At 46.4% G+C, this 14,423-nt stretch overlaps 1 protein-coding gene across 1 annotated transcript in view; it reads left to right on the forward strand.

Moving 5' to 3' along the window:
- KCNIP4 (potassium voltage-gated channel interacting protein 4) overlaps positions 1-11,994 on the forward strand; it is a 651,531-nt gene extending 639,537 nt beyond the window's left edge. Inside the window, exon 8 of the mRNA XM_069202174.1 lies at positions 11,773-11,994. Within this exon, the coding sequence (XP_069058275.1) occupies positions 11,773-11,871 (99 nt within the window). The 3' untranslated portion in view covers positions 11,872-11,994. The remainder of the gene's footprint in view (positions 1-11,772) is intronic.
- Positions 11,995-14,423: the final 2,429 nt, after the last annotated feature.

The raw sequence follows: 14,423 nt of genomic DNA on the forward strand, positions 1-14,423 counted from the left end.
CGTAAGAAAGATACTACCAGAAATATGAATTGTGCAAGTCCTTTCTGAACACACATGGCAAAAACAAAATAAGTAGAGGCCATGCACCCCTCTAATGCCCCCAACAACGCATTACTTCCCCATATGCATCCCTAATGAAAGATGGCGCAGGAGGGTAATTGTAGGGGAAAATGCAGTGTGCTTAGAGTCAATAGGAAACTGAAGGGTGCTCTAGGCAGGGGCAGCTCTTCCGCTTGGGTGGAGGAGCATCGCCTCCCTGACAGCAGCAGCCGCTGCAAAAATTACTGAATGATAATAAACCATTTTTATTATTGTTTTGTTGTGAAAGGGGCGGGACCACAGGCTGTTACGAGCAATGAGGGGAGTGCACTGTGCAGTCCACTCAATGCGCATGTATGTTTGGCCAGCAGTTTCGGGCCGGCCAAACACACATGTGCAGTAGGCTCTCTCCAGACCGGCACTGCGTTGCTGAGCTAAAGAGAGCAGGCACAGGCTCTCAGTCTGCCTGGGAGCGCCCTGCCACTTTGTTACTTTGGTACAGTGATTTTGGCCTCGTTAGGGTGCATTAGCGTAAAAAAAATTGTGCTAATGTGACGTAAGGAGGCGCTAGGGACTCCTAAATATGCCCCATAGTTTGTAATTTTAACTTATTTATATTTTTAATTTAACTGTAAAATAGTAATTTACTGTGTCTAAGGGGCCTATGAGGTTTGTAGTGGCACTGGGTGGGAAGTAAGTTAAGTCGTTTATATATTTTTTTAAATAATATTCAATATTTCTTTTATTATCAAGTGTGTAAATTGAGTATATATTTTTTTAAGTTGTATTTTAAGTGCAGGATATTAATTAACTTTTGATAAATTATTAATTATTAAACTGTTAATAAATTAATATATTTTTTTTTATATATATGTTAAAAGTTAGACTTTAGTGTGGGAATTTAATAGAATAATTATTAAATATTTTTTTATGGTTTAAAAAATGAAAGTTATTTTAATATTTTTTTTTTTTTTTTATGTCCATGTTTAATTTTATGTTAATAGTTTTATAATAATATGAAATTAATAATTATATTAAAATAAGGTATGTTTTTGAAGTGAAGTACTTTCCCTACTGTTCTGCCAACTTGAGTGGGAATAGTACATTTTATCTCTCCTGGTCCAACGTTTTCCTTACTGTTGCATCGACTGGAGTAGGAATAGTAAATTTAGGGCCACATGTACGAAGCATTTTGCATGCCGCAAACGGCGAATTGGGCCGTTTGCGACGTGCAAAATGCAATTTGGGATGTACAGACCCATTTTTGACATTCGGTAAACTATTTACTGAATTGCAAAAAGGGTTTGCGAGTCGCAGTTAGGAAGGGGTGTTCCCTTCCTAATTGCGACTCGTAGTCCCATGTATGATTGTTTTGCAACCGCAAATGCGGTCGTAAAACAATCGCAGTTAGCACCAGTGTCACACTGGTGCTAACCCATTCGCAAACGGGAAGGGGTCCCATGGGGACCCCTTCCCCTTTGTGAATGGCAGTAAGGAAAATGGGATGCATTTCAAAAAAGAAAAAACAGCTTTATTTAAAAGCAGTCACAGACTCCCTGTGAGAGCAGCCATTCCCAAGGGGGTCGTAAATTGTGACCTACCTCATGAATATTCATGAGGTAGGGCATTTGCGACCCCCTTGCGAATCGCAAACAGTATCATTGACACTGTTCTACATAAGGTTTTGCGACTCGCAAATTGCGAGTAGCTCTGACTCGCAATTTGTCAGAGCGAGTCGCAAAACAATTATTTCGTACATGTAGCCCTTTGATCCTTCTGAGTCTAACTCTTTCCCTACTGCTGCTCCGACTGGAGTGGGAATAGTACATTTTACCCCTCTTGAATCTAACTCTTTCCCTACAGTTGCATCAACTGGAGTGGGAATAGCAAATTTTACCCCTTCTGAGTCCAACGCTTTCCCTACTGTTTCACTGTTTCACTGACTGGAGTAGGAATTTTAAAGTTTACCCCTTTTGAGTCCAACACTTTCCCTACTGTTGCACCAACTGGAGTCGGAATAGTAAATTTTACCCCTCCTGAGTCCAACGCTTTCCATACTGTTGTACTGACTGGAGTGACAAGAGCAAATTTTACCTCGCCTGAGTTTAATGTGTTCCTTACTGTTGCCCAGACTGGATTGGGAATAGTATAAGTATTATTTTAAAAATGTAAAAAGTTTGTTTATTTTCATTAAAATATATTATTAATATGTTAATGGGTATTTTAAATTATATTTGATTTAATTTGTAGTGTTTGTAATATATAATATATTTTTATTAAAATGCAATTTTGATTGTTTATTTTTTATGTGTATATAAATTGGTATGTGTGCAGTTTTTACTATATATATGTAAATATATATATTACATAAAAAAAGTAAGACAAAATAATTCAAAACTATTATTTGAATAATAGTTTTAAATTATATACGTGTAAATAAACATACAAAAATATACATATATGTGTGTGTTTGTTTAAATAAATATATATTTATATTTTTTATTATTGTTATGTATTTAATTTACATTAAACTACTGTTAGATGTTAATATATTGAATGTTTACTATTTTTAACTATATATATTTTTAATCACATTATTTTTGCCTATTTTTTTATATTAGTGTAAAACAATATTTATTTTCGATAATTTTCTCTTTTTCATTATAGGTATAGGATGGCAATATTTGTGGGTTCGATATTTTTGCCCCAATATGTTTGTGTCACGATATTTAGGGTTTCGGTATTCTGTCAGTGAACAACATCTGCTAAACTCAGATGAAATTTATACCACAGTCATATGTGTGGTGTGGGCCTTTAATCATATAGTAACGATGCACACACACAATGTAGTTACTGCCAAAGGGGAAACTGCGTCAGTGCAGCCCCGTCTTTATTTTATAACCTCTGTCCGCGCTCCGCCCGGACAGGATCGCTGGGAGCCCCCCCAACACCAGCCAACCATGCACGCAACCTGGGTTTCGTCCTCGACTCAACCCTCACCATGTCCAAACAGGTCAACGCAGTTTCCTCCTCCTGCTACAACACCCTCCGCATGCTCCGTAGAATCTACAAATGGATCCCGACGGAAACCAGAAGAACGGTGGCCCAGGCCCTCGTCAGCAGCAGACTAGACTACGGCAACACACTCTACACAGGCATCCCAGAAAAAGACACCCGACGCCTCCAACGCATCCAAAACACCTCCGCCCGACTGGTCCTCGACATACCCCGCCGCTTCCCCATCTCCCACCACCTGAGAGACCTCCACTGGCTCCCCGTGGACAAGAGGATCACCTTCAAGCTCCTCACCCACGCTCACAAGGCACTCCACAATGCCGGACCAGCCTATCTGAAATACAGACTCAACTTCTACGCCCCCACCCGCCAACTCCGCTCTGCCAACCTCGCCCTCGCCATCGTTCCCGGCATCCAGGCCAAGACCTCCGGCGGCAGATCCTTCTCCTACCTTGCCGCCAAGACCTAGAACACCCTCCCGACCCCCCTGCAACAGACCCAGGACCTTCTCACCTTCAGGAGACTTCTTAAGACCTGGCTCTTCGACCAGTAGCAGCACCCCCCCCCCTTTTTCAGCGCCTTGAAACCCTAACGGGTACGTAGTGCGCTTTACAAATGTTGTGATTGATTGATTGATTGATAGGAGAGTCGGATGGCTCTCTACATCCTTCCAATGTTTTACTCCACACAGAAGAGACATGATTACATAGAAAGAAAATCAGAATCAAATAATAGACCCCAAGACTGTAGGGTGAAAGAAAAGAACAGAAACAGAAAGATAAACCGGAAGAACAAACTAAGAACACAACCAGAAAAGTTTACCGATCACACAAGCACCAGATTGGCGCTCACCCAACATTCTCCCAGTAGTCATCTCATTTCTCCAGATCTCAGGAGCTGTCCTCCTGTCGCCGTCACCTGACGCTGGGGTCCAGCATATGGATGGTGATACTGGACTACAGTTCATGACTGATCTATTTTACAGACAAAGTCTTTCAGCTGACTGTTCGGTGCTGGGTTGGGACGTAAATGATACTTTGCACTTAGGGCAAACAATCCCCCATGTCCGGGATGACGAAGCGGCAGGTCTCGCTCAGTAGGCACCGCCACAGGGGCACTCCCTGTTTCTTCGTTTCTGCTCGGTGAGACACCTACCGCTTCGTCTATCTCTCCTTCTTCTTCAGACGGGGCCAAGACTCCTGCTTTCCGGAAGTGTGACACGTTCCTCGTAATCCTATGTCCACCTCAGGCAGCCGTTATCATTGCACCTCAAATGCCAATGATCTCCCACACTTCAGGTTTGAACGGTGTTCAGAACTTTCCTCCTGCCCGACGATTCTTCACTACCACCCTGTCACCTTCCTGAAACTCTCGATGTCTTGTTCGCTGTTTTTCGTTGGCTTTCTGATTAGTAATTTCTCTGCGCCTCTGGGTGGCTTTCACATCTAGTTCTGGTGGCTTCCAGTGAGGACCAGCAGGGATACAGTCTCGTGGTGGGACTTTGAACATCAAAGTTACGGGGGCACACCCAGTGGTACTATGTGGTGTCTGGCGATAAGCACTCAGGAACTGCTGCAGCCATTGTTCCCCTTCTTCTCTTTGTTTCATACCTATCCTGAGGGCTTGATTTAGAGTTCGCATGAATCTTTCAACGTCGCCGTTCGCCTGAGGCCAATACGGCATGATCTTGCGATGACGTATGGCCAAGCCATCAAGGTGGGAGCGAAACTCTTGTCCATGAAACGGGGGCCCATTGTCTGTCCTGACCTCGTTAGGGAGCCCAAACATCGCAAATGTCTTTTGAAGTACTCACCGCACATTTTCAAACAAAGTAGAGTATATGACCTCAACAACGGGAAATTTTGTATATGGGTCTATAAGGACGACCGTCAGCCACCCATCCGAGAAGCTACCGAAATCCATGCTCACTTTCGCCCACGGCTTCAGACTGGGACAACTGGGCGGTTCTGCAGATGTGATAATACAGGAGTGACACTTCCCCACCATTTCGTCAACCTGGCTGTCCATGCCAGGGAACCACACTTTGGCGCACAATCGAGCCTTCGTTTTTGCAGCACCTTGGTGCCCCTGGTGTGCTAAATCTATCAATCAAGTCCACAAGCACTGAGGAAGTACGATCCTCCTTCCCCGAAGGACCAGTCCTTCACTGTCAGTGGATAGCTCATCACACACCCTCCACATTCCTTGCATCTCCACCTAGCTTTCTTGGCTAGATACCTTTGTCTTTTCTAGGAAGTGCTTCCATTTCCTGTGGTCTAACGCCTCCTTAACCTGGTTCAGTACCGCATCAGCCTTGGTGGCGTTTAGAATGTCTGCTATGAGAAGGGCATTGGGACATGCAGATTGTATGACCATACTAACAAAGACATCTGTGCTCTCTTCGTCTTGTTCTTGCTATGAATCTGATGTTTTCGGGGACGGGTGACGAGATAACTAATCTGCCGGGTTGTTCACCCCCGGTCGATAGACGACTGTGAACCGGTAAGGTTGAAGCAGGACAGTCCACCATTCGATTAGAGGAGGTGCCAAGCGTGGGCTTCCAGCAAATAGTGACACTAAGTGCTTATGATCAGTCACCACTTGGAATTCGTGCCCACAGAGATACAATTGAAAGTGTTTGCATGCCCATTGGATCGCTAAGGCTTCCCGCTCGATCTGAGCGTATCATGTTTCAACTGCAGATATTACCCTGCTGGCATACGCAACCGGAATCCACTCCTGATGGTTTTGTTCCTGAAGAAGAACGGCCCCAAGCCCCACAGGGCTCGCGTCCACCACTACTTCTGTCCGTTTGAGAGGGTTAAAGTAAGCCATGGTTGACTTGTCCAGCAGCGCTGCTTTAATGTCCGCAAACACCCTGTCCGCGGCCGGGCTCCACTCCCAGCGGTGTTGTCCTTTGGTGAGCTGTCGGTGAGACGCTGTCATTGTGGCCAGCTGTGGAATGAACCTTCCACAATACGTCGCCATTCCCAAGAAACTCTGCACTTCCGTGGGACTTTGGGGAAGTGGGGCTTGACGAATGGCCTCAGCCTTGCGCGGATCCACTTGCAGACCATCCTTCGAGAAGATGTAACCAAAGAATTCCACAGAAGTTTGATAAAATGCACATTTCTTCTTGGAGCGTCAGCCCCGCATCCGCTAGTCTTTGCAACGTAGCGCTTAGATGGCGATGGTGTTCATCTCTTGTCCTGGAATGTATTATGATGTCATCACCTAAATTGATCACCCCCGACAGCCCTGACAAAGTCTCTCTGATGGCATTCTGGAACACTTCGGCTGCTGAGGATACCCCGAAGTTCACCCTCCTGTAGCGCCGGAGTCCGACATGTGTTGAGAAAGTGCTGATGTTTCAGCCATCGGGGTCCAGTTCCAGCTCATGATAATCAGCGTTGAGATCCAGTTTTGAGAACCACTGCGCCCCGTTCAGATCTGCTATGATGTCGTCCATCGTGGGCGTTATGTGTCTTTCCCTCCGGATGGCCTTGTTGGGTATGCGCATGTCAACACAGAGGCGAATGGCTCCGGGCTGCTTGGGTTTCGGCGCTATCACCAAAGGCGAAACCCATGGTGTTGGCCCTTCTACCTTTTCTATGACTCCCTGGTCTTCGAGCAGCTGCAGCTCTTTTTCCACTGCTGGTCGCAGATGGAACGGCACACGGCGGTGTCTTAGAGCGACCGGAGCGACACTCGGGTCTGTGTGGAGTTTGATGCATTTCCCTTTTAGCCATCCCTGCCCCTCAAAGAGCTGCGGAAACTCACTGATGAGGCATTCAACATGAGAGTCATATACTTGGCGGGCAAAGAACACCAACTCCAAGTCCTCCGCGGTGTGACATCCCAACAGGGTGCCTCGATCTCCTGTTACCACATAAAACTTAACTTGTGTGAAGCGTTCTCCACTGGTTACTGACACACCCACCGTGCCCTTCAGAGGAAGGGGCTCTCGTCCTCCGTAGTTGTATATCTTGGTGGTAGTTGGGGTGAGAGATGGTGTAGGAGTTAACTTTTTGGAACAGGGTCTCATCCATTACATTGACTGACGCCCCCGTGTCGATGAGTACTGTTGCTAACATGCCGTTGACCTGTACGTTACTCATGGGAGGCGGTCACTTCTTTTGTTGCCTCCCACCGGTGAATGAAATTACAAAGATGTCTTCCTCCTCATCTTCCTCAAAGATGGGTACTCCGGAGGCTGTATTTTCTCTCGACTCTTCATTCTCTTTGGTTGCACTCCTGACCTTGGCGTCCTTTCCCTTTTGGTCTCCTTGCCTATTCCTTCCTGACCTCCACACCTTTGCAAAATTATTACTTTTGCCACAGTGATTGCATGATTTTCCTTTTTCCGGGCTCTCCATTGTTGATTTGTGTTCATACCCATAGCTTCCGCAGGCACGTTCGCCGGGTCTAGAGGGGTTTGGTCTGCGTCCTGGTGTTTGGCGTGTCTGAATGGCATCTACTTGCTCTTCTTTCACCTGGACTGGATGTGTGGACGAAGCTGCTGCCAACGACTGTCCTCTCACCGCCGCCATGGCGTCTGCCCGGACCGCTGATAGTTCGTGAGAGCGTGCAAGGATCAGGATTTCGTCGAGGGAGATACCTTGCTGGCGTAAGATGAGCTTTCTCAGAGCGTCAGACCGGCACCCCTGGATAATCTGGGCTCTAATCTCCTCTTGCTGGTTGAGCCCTACGCACGAGCTTGCTATCTTTCTCAGTCTCGCTTAGAACATGTCCATTGACTCAACCTCCGTTTGTTGCGCCTTGCGAAGTTTGAAACGCTCATAGTCTGGATTCAATTGGGGGTCAAAGTGTTTGTTTAGCGCTACTACTGCCGCATCAAAGTCAGATTTGTCGCCGGTGTCTGGGAGCGAATCGAATAACTCTTGCAATTTATCCCCGCCCATCAGCAACAAGAGTGACCTGCGCACTGCTCCATCTGTTTCCCTTGTGGCAGAGAAATAGTTGTCTAGGCGATTGAACCATAGGCGCCATCTTGGCGCCGCTGTGGCCGGATCAATCAGTTGGCTGAACAAGGGTAATGCTGTGACTGAGGAGTGAGCGCTGGTGTTTAGTTGTGGGGGGAGATTGGGATTTTCTTGTGGTGGTGCACTCGCCTTGTCACTCTATGTGTGCACTTTCTGGTTGGTTGCGGCTCTTTGGGTGCAGCTTTGTTTTTCAGTGTTTACTTTCCTTTTGCTACTTGTCTGTCTCTATACTTTTTTTTCTTCTTCTTGTTTTCTTTTATTCAATTCGGATTTTCTTTTGTACTATTTATCTCTGTTTTTTTCCAATCTCTCTCTCTTGGTTATAATTTCTATTTCTATTGTTTATTTATTTTACTTGAGCTTATCCCTTGTTTTTTTTTTCTATGCGTCTCTCTTTTTTTTTCTGTCGGGGCACCACCCTGTATTTTTTTTTCTTCTGTGGAGGAACACGCCCCTCCACCACTTTTCACTGTGCTCCCTGGGCCTCTCGCCTCCAGGGAACGCAACCAAAGTTCTTTGTTGCCATTGCTTGGCAACAGATGCCCACGTGTCTCCAAACGCTCACCTCCTGACACGTGGTGTCCTTGCCGCTTGAGCGCGCAGGGTGGGGCTCACCTTCGGAGGCCGGAGATCCTCTCCGCTTGAGCGCACCGGACGGGGCTCACCTCAGGAGGCCGGAGAGCCTCGCCGCTTGAGCTGCCGCGTCGAGGCGACGCCACCGAGTTCACCGCGGCGCGGCCGGTCCCGGTCAGATGGAGGCCACTGCTGTGTGTTCATGCCGCAGGACCCAGCGCGGCCCTGCTGGTCAAGGTGAGGTGGCGGTGATTCCTGCGGTGGCGGCAACGACAATCGCACTTCTGCTTACTGGCAATGGTGGGAGGCACGCCCTTCCCAGTGCTTCGGTCGGCGTGGAGAGAGGGAAGGGGGAACACCCACTGCAGATTTATCCGTCGTCGGGGTGTACGCTTTCTCTTTTTTTTTTTTCTCTCTCCCGTTCTCGCGACAACGTTCTTTGGGACCCGATGCTGGGCCGTGCGGGCAACCGTAATCCCGCTCGTCGCCATTGTGGTGTGGGCCTATAATCATACAGTAACAACGCACACACACAATGTAGTTACTGCCAAAGGGGAAACTGCGTCAGCGGAGCCCCGTCTTTATTTTATAACCTCTGTCCGCGCTCCGCCCGGACGCGCTGGACAGAATACAATGTATAGGAGAGTCCGGATGGCTCTCTACAATATGTAGTGTCATGCTTATCAAACTGCTGGCTTCAAGGAATCCATCACATTATAAAATGTGCAGCTCAAGCATCTACTAAGAATTTGAGTGGGTGGGGTCTAGAAGGATTTGACCCTCTGATAAATGATCCGGTGCTGCGATGTTGGAAGGAGGTAGCAGGGGCGTTTCAATGTATGATAGATTACAATGTTTCACACTGAAAGCACCATGAGCCTTGCAAGATATGCCATACTTTTAAAATTCCCAAACAAACATAAATACCTGTCAAATACAGCGAAATCACAACCGAGATATTTTCAAAAAGGCTTGCAGATTTATCAGTGGTTCTACCTGGGCCGTATTACAGTTAGTGGCCCAAGACATCAACAGTCGTGTGTCTGCTTTTTTGTACCCCGGGGCACTTTGGTATTACAGAAGGGGCCACAAGCTTTTGCAGCCCATTCTGTAATACTGATAGAGTGGCACGAATGTAGTGCCAGCACAATCTTCAGAGGGTGTGGCTTCATTTGCATGGTGGATTATGATCCCATTCAAATGAAGGAATCACTTTGACTCTGCGCCTTCAACATAGATTGAGGTGCAAAGGCAAAAATATCTTTAGGATGCACACTTAAATGGGGCCAGTAGCCCCCTGAGGGTAGCTCTCTGGAGGGGTGAAAGGTATTTCCATGGACCACCCAAACATTGCCCTGCAGGCTGGTCCAGTGAGAGTGCATCCAACTACAAGAGGTCTCTAACCCCTCTCTATAGTGCAGGCAGGTTGCTGCCTGCACCGTGAAACATGAAGCACCTTCAAAGTAACTACTCCTTATTTTACTAAATATGCTGCCCCCAGGGCAGCACGAGTTTGTGGTTGGCCTGAGGGCAATGGATTCATTGTAAGAGGACCCACTGTGCCTGTGTGCACCCGGCACACACAAAGATAGTGTGCCATGTCACTAATAAGGGCCCAGGTGCTCCATGAGAAGAGACAAACCATATTCCAGACTCTGACTACATATACACATTTTCTCAAGCAAATGTGAATAATCCAACTGTAAAACCTCACTTTGTTCTCTATATGACATTTTAGCTCTGCAATGCAATGCACATGCTTCAGTTTTCATGTTCTTGTGTGGGCCAGGAAAAAGTGAATGAGATGCTTGCCACTCTCCTCTATTTTCCTGTTACTCACTGGAAGCCTCTGCATCTCTCCCCTGCCTGCAGCACTGTCCCTTCCTCCAAGATCCACTTCAAACCTTGGTGAAGGTGGCTGCACAGTAGCTTGGGGGCTGCGATTACTGGGGGAGACCCTCACTGCCAGGCTAAGACATGCAGAGCCCTCACTTGTGCACTGCTGATACAGGTGCAGAGATACAGTACTACCGAACTAGATAGGAGGCATGCAGGGGCTGATTCACAAAAGCATTTATGAGTAAGAGAAGTAGTATTACAAATTATGCATGAGTACTATTTCACATACGCATAAACAGCTTTGTGAATCGGCCCAGAAACTTCCTACTCTATTCATAAAAGTGCAAATAGGCCTTGGTCCTTTCTGTTTGTAATAATTATTCATAACTATTCCCTGAACATTCTCTTTTTATTCCCATTTTGGATGTTTTGGGGCCATTTCCCAAAAGCATGGAAGAGTACAAATAAGAGTACTACATAGTACAAATAGGAGTACTATGTACTCCAAAAAGCTTTTTTGAATAAGCCACACTTGTTTTTTGACCTATGAGCAACCAGAGAAGGAATCGTGGTTAGTGGTGTTCCCCAAAAACCTACTGTGGTAGTTCTCTTGGAGATTTATACAATGAAGCTCTCTATCAGTGCATTGAATGATGCCCTTATGTTTTCCTTTATTTCAGATAGGAAGGATAAATAATGATCCCCTTCAAACACCTACCACAAGCAAGTAAAAATAACATACATACTTACCTTCTTGCACCTTGAAACACGAAGCGCCTTTAAAGGATCTACTCCTTATTCCCCTCTATTTGTAAAAGTGCAAAAGAGGCCTTAGTCATTTCTGTTTGTAATAATTACTCAATAATATTCCTTGAGCATTCTCTTTTTGTTCCCATTTTAGATGTTTTGGAGCCATTTCACAAAAGCATGTAAGAGTACAAATGAGAGTACTACATAGGGCAAATAAGAGTACTGCGTACTCTAAAATGCCTTTTTGAAAAAGCAACACAGTTGTTCTTGGACCTAGGAGAAACCAGAGAAGGAACTGTGGTTAGTGGTGTTCCTTAAACCCTACTGTGATAGTTCTCTTGGGGGAATTTGTAAAATGAAGATCAGTGCATTGGATCATGCCCATATGTTTGCCTTTATTTCAGATAGTAAGGATGAATAATAATCCCCTGCAAACACCTACCCTAAGCAAATAAAAATAACACACAGACTTACCTTCAATGCCTGTTGTGGCACAAAGTTTAAAACTCTCGCCATGTGTGATTCTAATTATTCATTTCAGGTTCTTTTGCAGGTCTGTGTTCGTTTGTCAAAAAATAGTTCATTGAGTAGCCAGATTATGGGACGCTTACTCCAAGAGCTGAAAAGACTGTTCCAAACATTGACTAAATGAAAAAGTTTTATTCAAAACTCTAACTGCCTGCAACATCTCACAAAAAAACTCCATTCCATTCTATTTGTTTACAAGCATTACAAGATTAATGAACGTTCAAGAATCAGCACTACACTTACTGCATTACAGTTCTTCAGGTCCTCTCAGCCATTCTTCGAAAAGAGCTTAGAGGGAAACAACGCCTCTCATAGGGGCATGAGGAGAAAAGGTTGAAGAGAGAGACGAAGGAGCCGGTTGTCAGCTTGATCCAGTTCAGATGAGTTCCAGCTACCATCAGTGAAATGTAATCTCAGTCGTTACGATCCCCGCTGACTCTCCTCGCTGCTGTAAAGCCTCCCTTTTACCTTCTTTGATTTCCTCAACATTCAGCCTCCTACACCTTTCTTTTGCTGCCCTTTGCTTCTCCCAGAATGGACACTGCTCTGGGATTTCTGCTAGAGTTTGTGTTGTTCCCTAAATATGCCGACAACATGAGCAATGAGGCTTTGGCCAGGAGCCAGGAGACACATCTGTCTATCTTGCCTTGATTAGGAAGTGGGTCACTTTTCCCTTTACCTGTCTTGAATGGAGGATGTCCCATAGAAGGAGGAACCCCAAATTATTAGTGCATTGAAGCCAGCTTCCAGATCATAGTAGGTGATCTAAATAATATAAGGTGGCAGCTAAGGCACATGGAGGGGTCCATAGGTCAGAATTATCAACTGAATCGAATAGTCAGAATAATACAGTTGGGGCCCAGTCAAAGGTCTGTGCAGAGCTCAGTCAGCCTTGAAGCACATATGCGCCCACAAGCAACTCAATATCATTAAAAGTACTCTTTGCCACTTGTAGTGTTTTGCATGTTTTAGAACTGAACCTTTCTGGCTCCCCAAAGTCTCTGTATCTGTACGCCGTAATCACTAGAACAGAAAGTAATGAAAGCTTGTTTTGGAATGTTGGAGTTCACAGGCACATGCAGAGGAATAAAGACGTATGATTTACAGCTCTGTGTGTGGCCTAGTAATTCAGCGGGTAGCCGGCTAGAGAAGATGCTACAACTGGCGACGAGATAGGGGATATGTAACCCGAAGAAGAAAGTGCTCTCCTGGAGAGTTTGCCGTGGTCCAAGAAAACTGGTTGTGCGTGCCACATGTGCTTTCGCTGAAGTGCCAAGTCATCAATTGTCCTAAGTGAAGACAAAGCATAACTCTAGATTGTGTGATGCATGTGAATAGAAAGAGAGCTTCATGGAAAAGTCTACGTATTGTTAGTCAAAAAAGTATGACCAAGATCCTACAAAGATGTACCACCCTGCCACGCAAAATAAAGTTATAGATTATATAGAGCGTTAACGCTGAAGGCATATTCAACCAGGTTTACAAAGCGCAGTAAAATACAATTATCAGATACCAAATACCAAGGCAGAGATAAACCAGGTGTGAGGCAACAAAAAACTGAAGTATAAAATGAATAAAATAGATAACTTATCAAGCCCGATAGACAGATTCATCATACCCCAGTTGACAGTAGCCCCAAGAGTAGTGCCCAGGGTTGTGCTCAAGAAGCCCGAAACTCGGCAGAAGGCCATTCTGCCGATGATGTCCATCAAAGATGAGGCCAGCCCATCACAGGGTCAGGCCCAGGCGTGAATGGAACTGATCCTGTCAGAGAGGCCAGGGAGAGCTCCAGTCCAGACATTGGTACGTTCCACACTGTTCTGCAATGCTGCCACCTTCTTCAAACCACCATTCAACACTGCTAAAAAGCAAACATCTGGCAATAGATGGACTGCCTGGATAGAGAAATTTGAAGATTTCATTGATGCACTTGAAGAGTGTGACCGGGCCGCCCCGGGCAACAGCGGGGAACCGGCAGAAACGGAACCGCTGCGGCCGCGTTCCCAGGTTCCCCTGGAAACGCGTCCGCAACGAGGCCAGCGTCCTGAGGTTGCCTCGGCAACCTCCGGTGACGAGGAGGCTCCGGATTGGCCACCAGGCGGCCAAAAGACGGAAGCTCCGGTCGAGAGGAAAAGAGCCGGGAAGGAAGAGAGGAAGGAGAACGACGACGGCGAACCTAAGGAGGAAGAGAGAGACGGCGACAAGGACATCGGAGGAGGACCCCAGTGGCCTGGAAGCGGCGGAACCCGAACCCAGAGGAACAGCGCCCGACCGGAAGCAGGGGAGACCAGCCCAGACCGACGAGAGGACCTCCACAGAGCCAGCCACGACCCTGGAGGGTCGTGGCTCTACAAGGTACGGTCCTTCTGGACAAACCGAGGGGCACAATAAAAGGGGAGAAACGCTGGGGAAGGGAGGGAGGCAGGGTGAGGGGAGGGAGGAGAGAAGGGCACTTTAGAGAGCACCGGGAGAGCACAAAAGGGTAAAGTACGGAATATACACAAGCCCTGAAGTCCTCACTGGCACCTATATCACACATAAACCCCCCCCCCCCCTCCTTAAACCTTTTCCCCAGTAAAACATATAAGTAGAAGACGTGGTATAAGGCGTCCGTTCCACTCACCAGCGGTATGTGTTCCCTTTTTCTTGTATGTCACATCCGGGACCTGATGAGGA

The sequence above is a fragment of the Pleurodeles waltl genome, chromosome 1_2 (assembly GCF_031143425.1).
Source record: "Pleurodeles waltl isolate 20211129_DDA chromosome 1_2, aPleWal1.hap1.20221129, whole genome shotgun sequence".
NCBI classification, from domain to species: Eukaryota; Metazoa; Chordata; class Amphibia; order Caudata; family Salamandridae; genus Pleurodeles; species Pleurodeles waltl.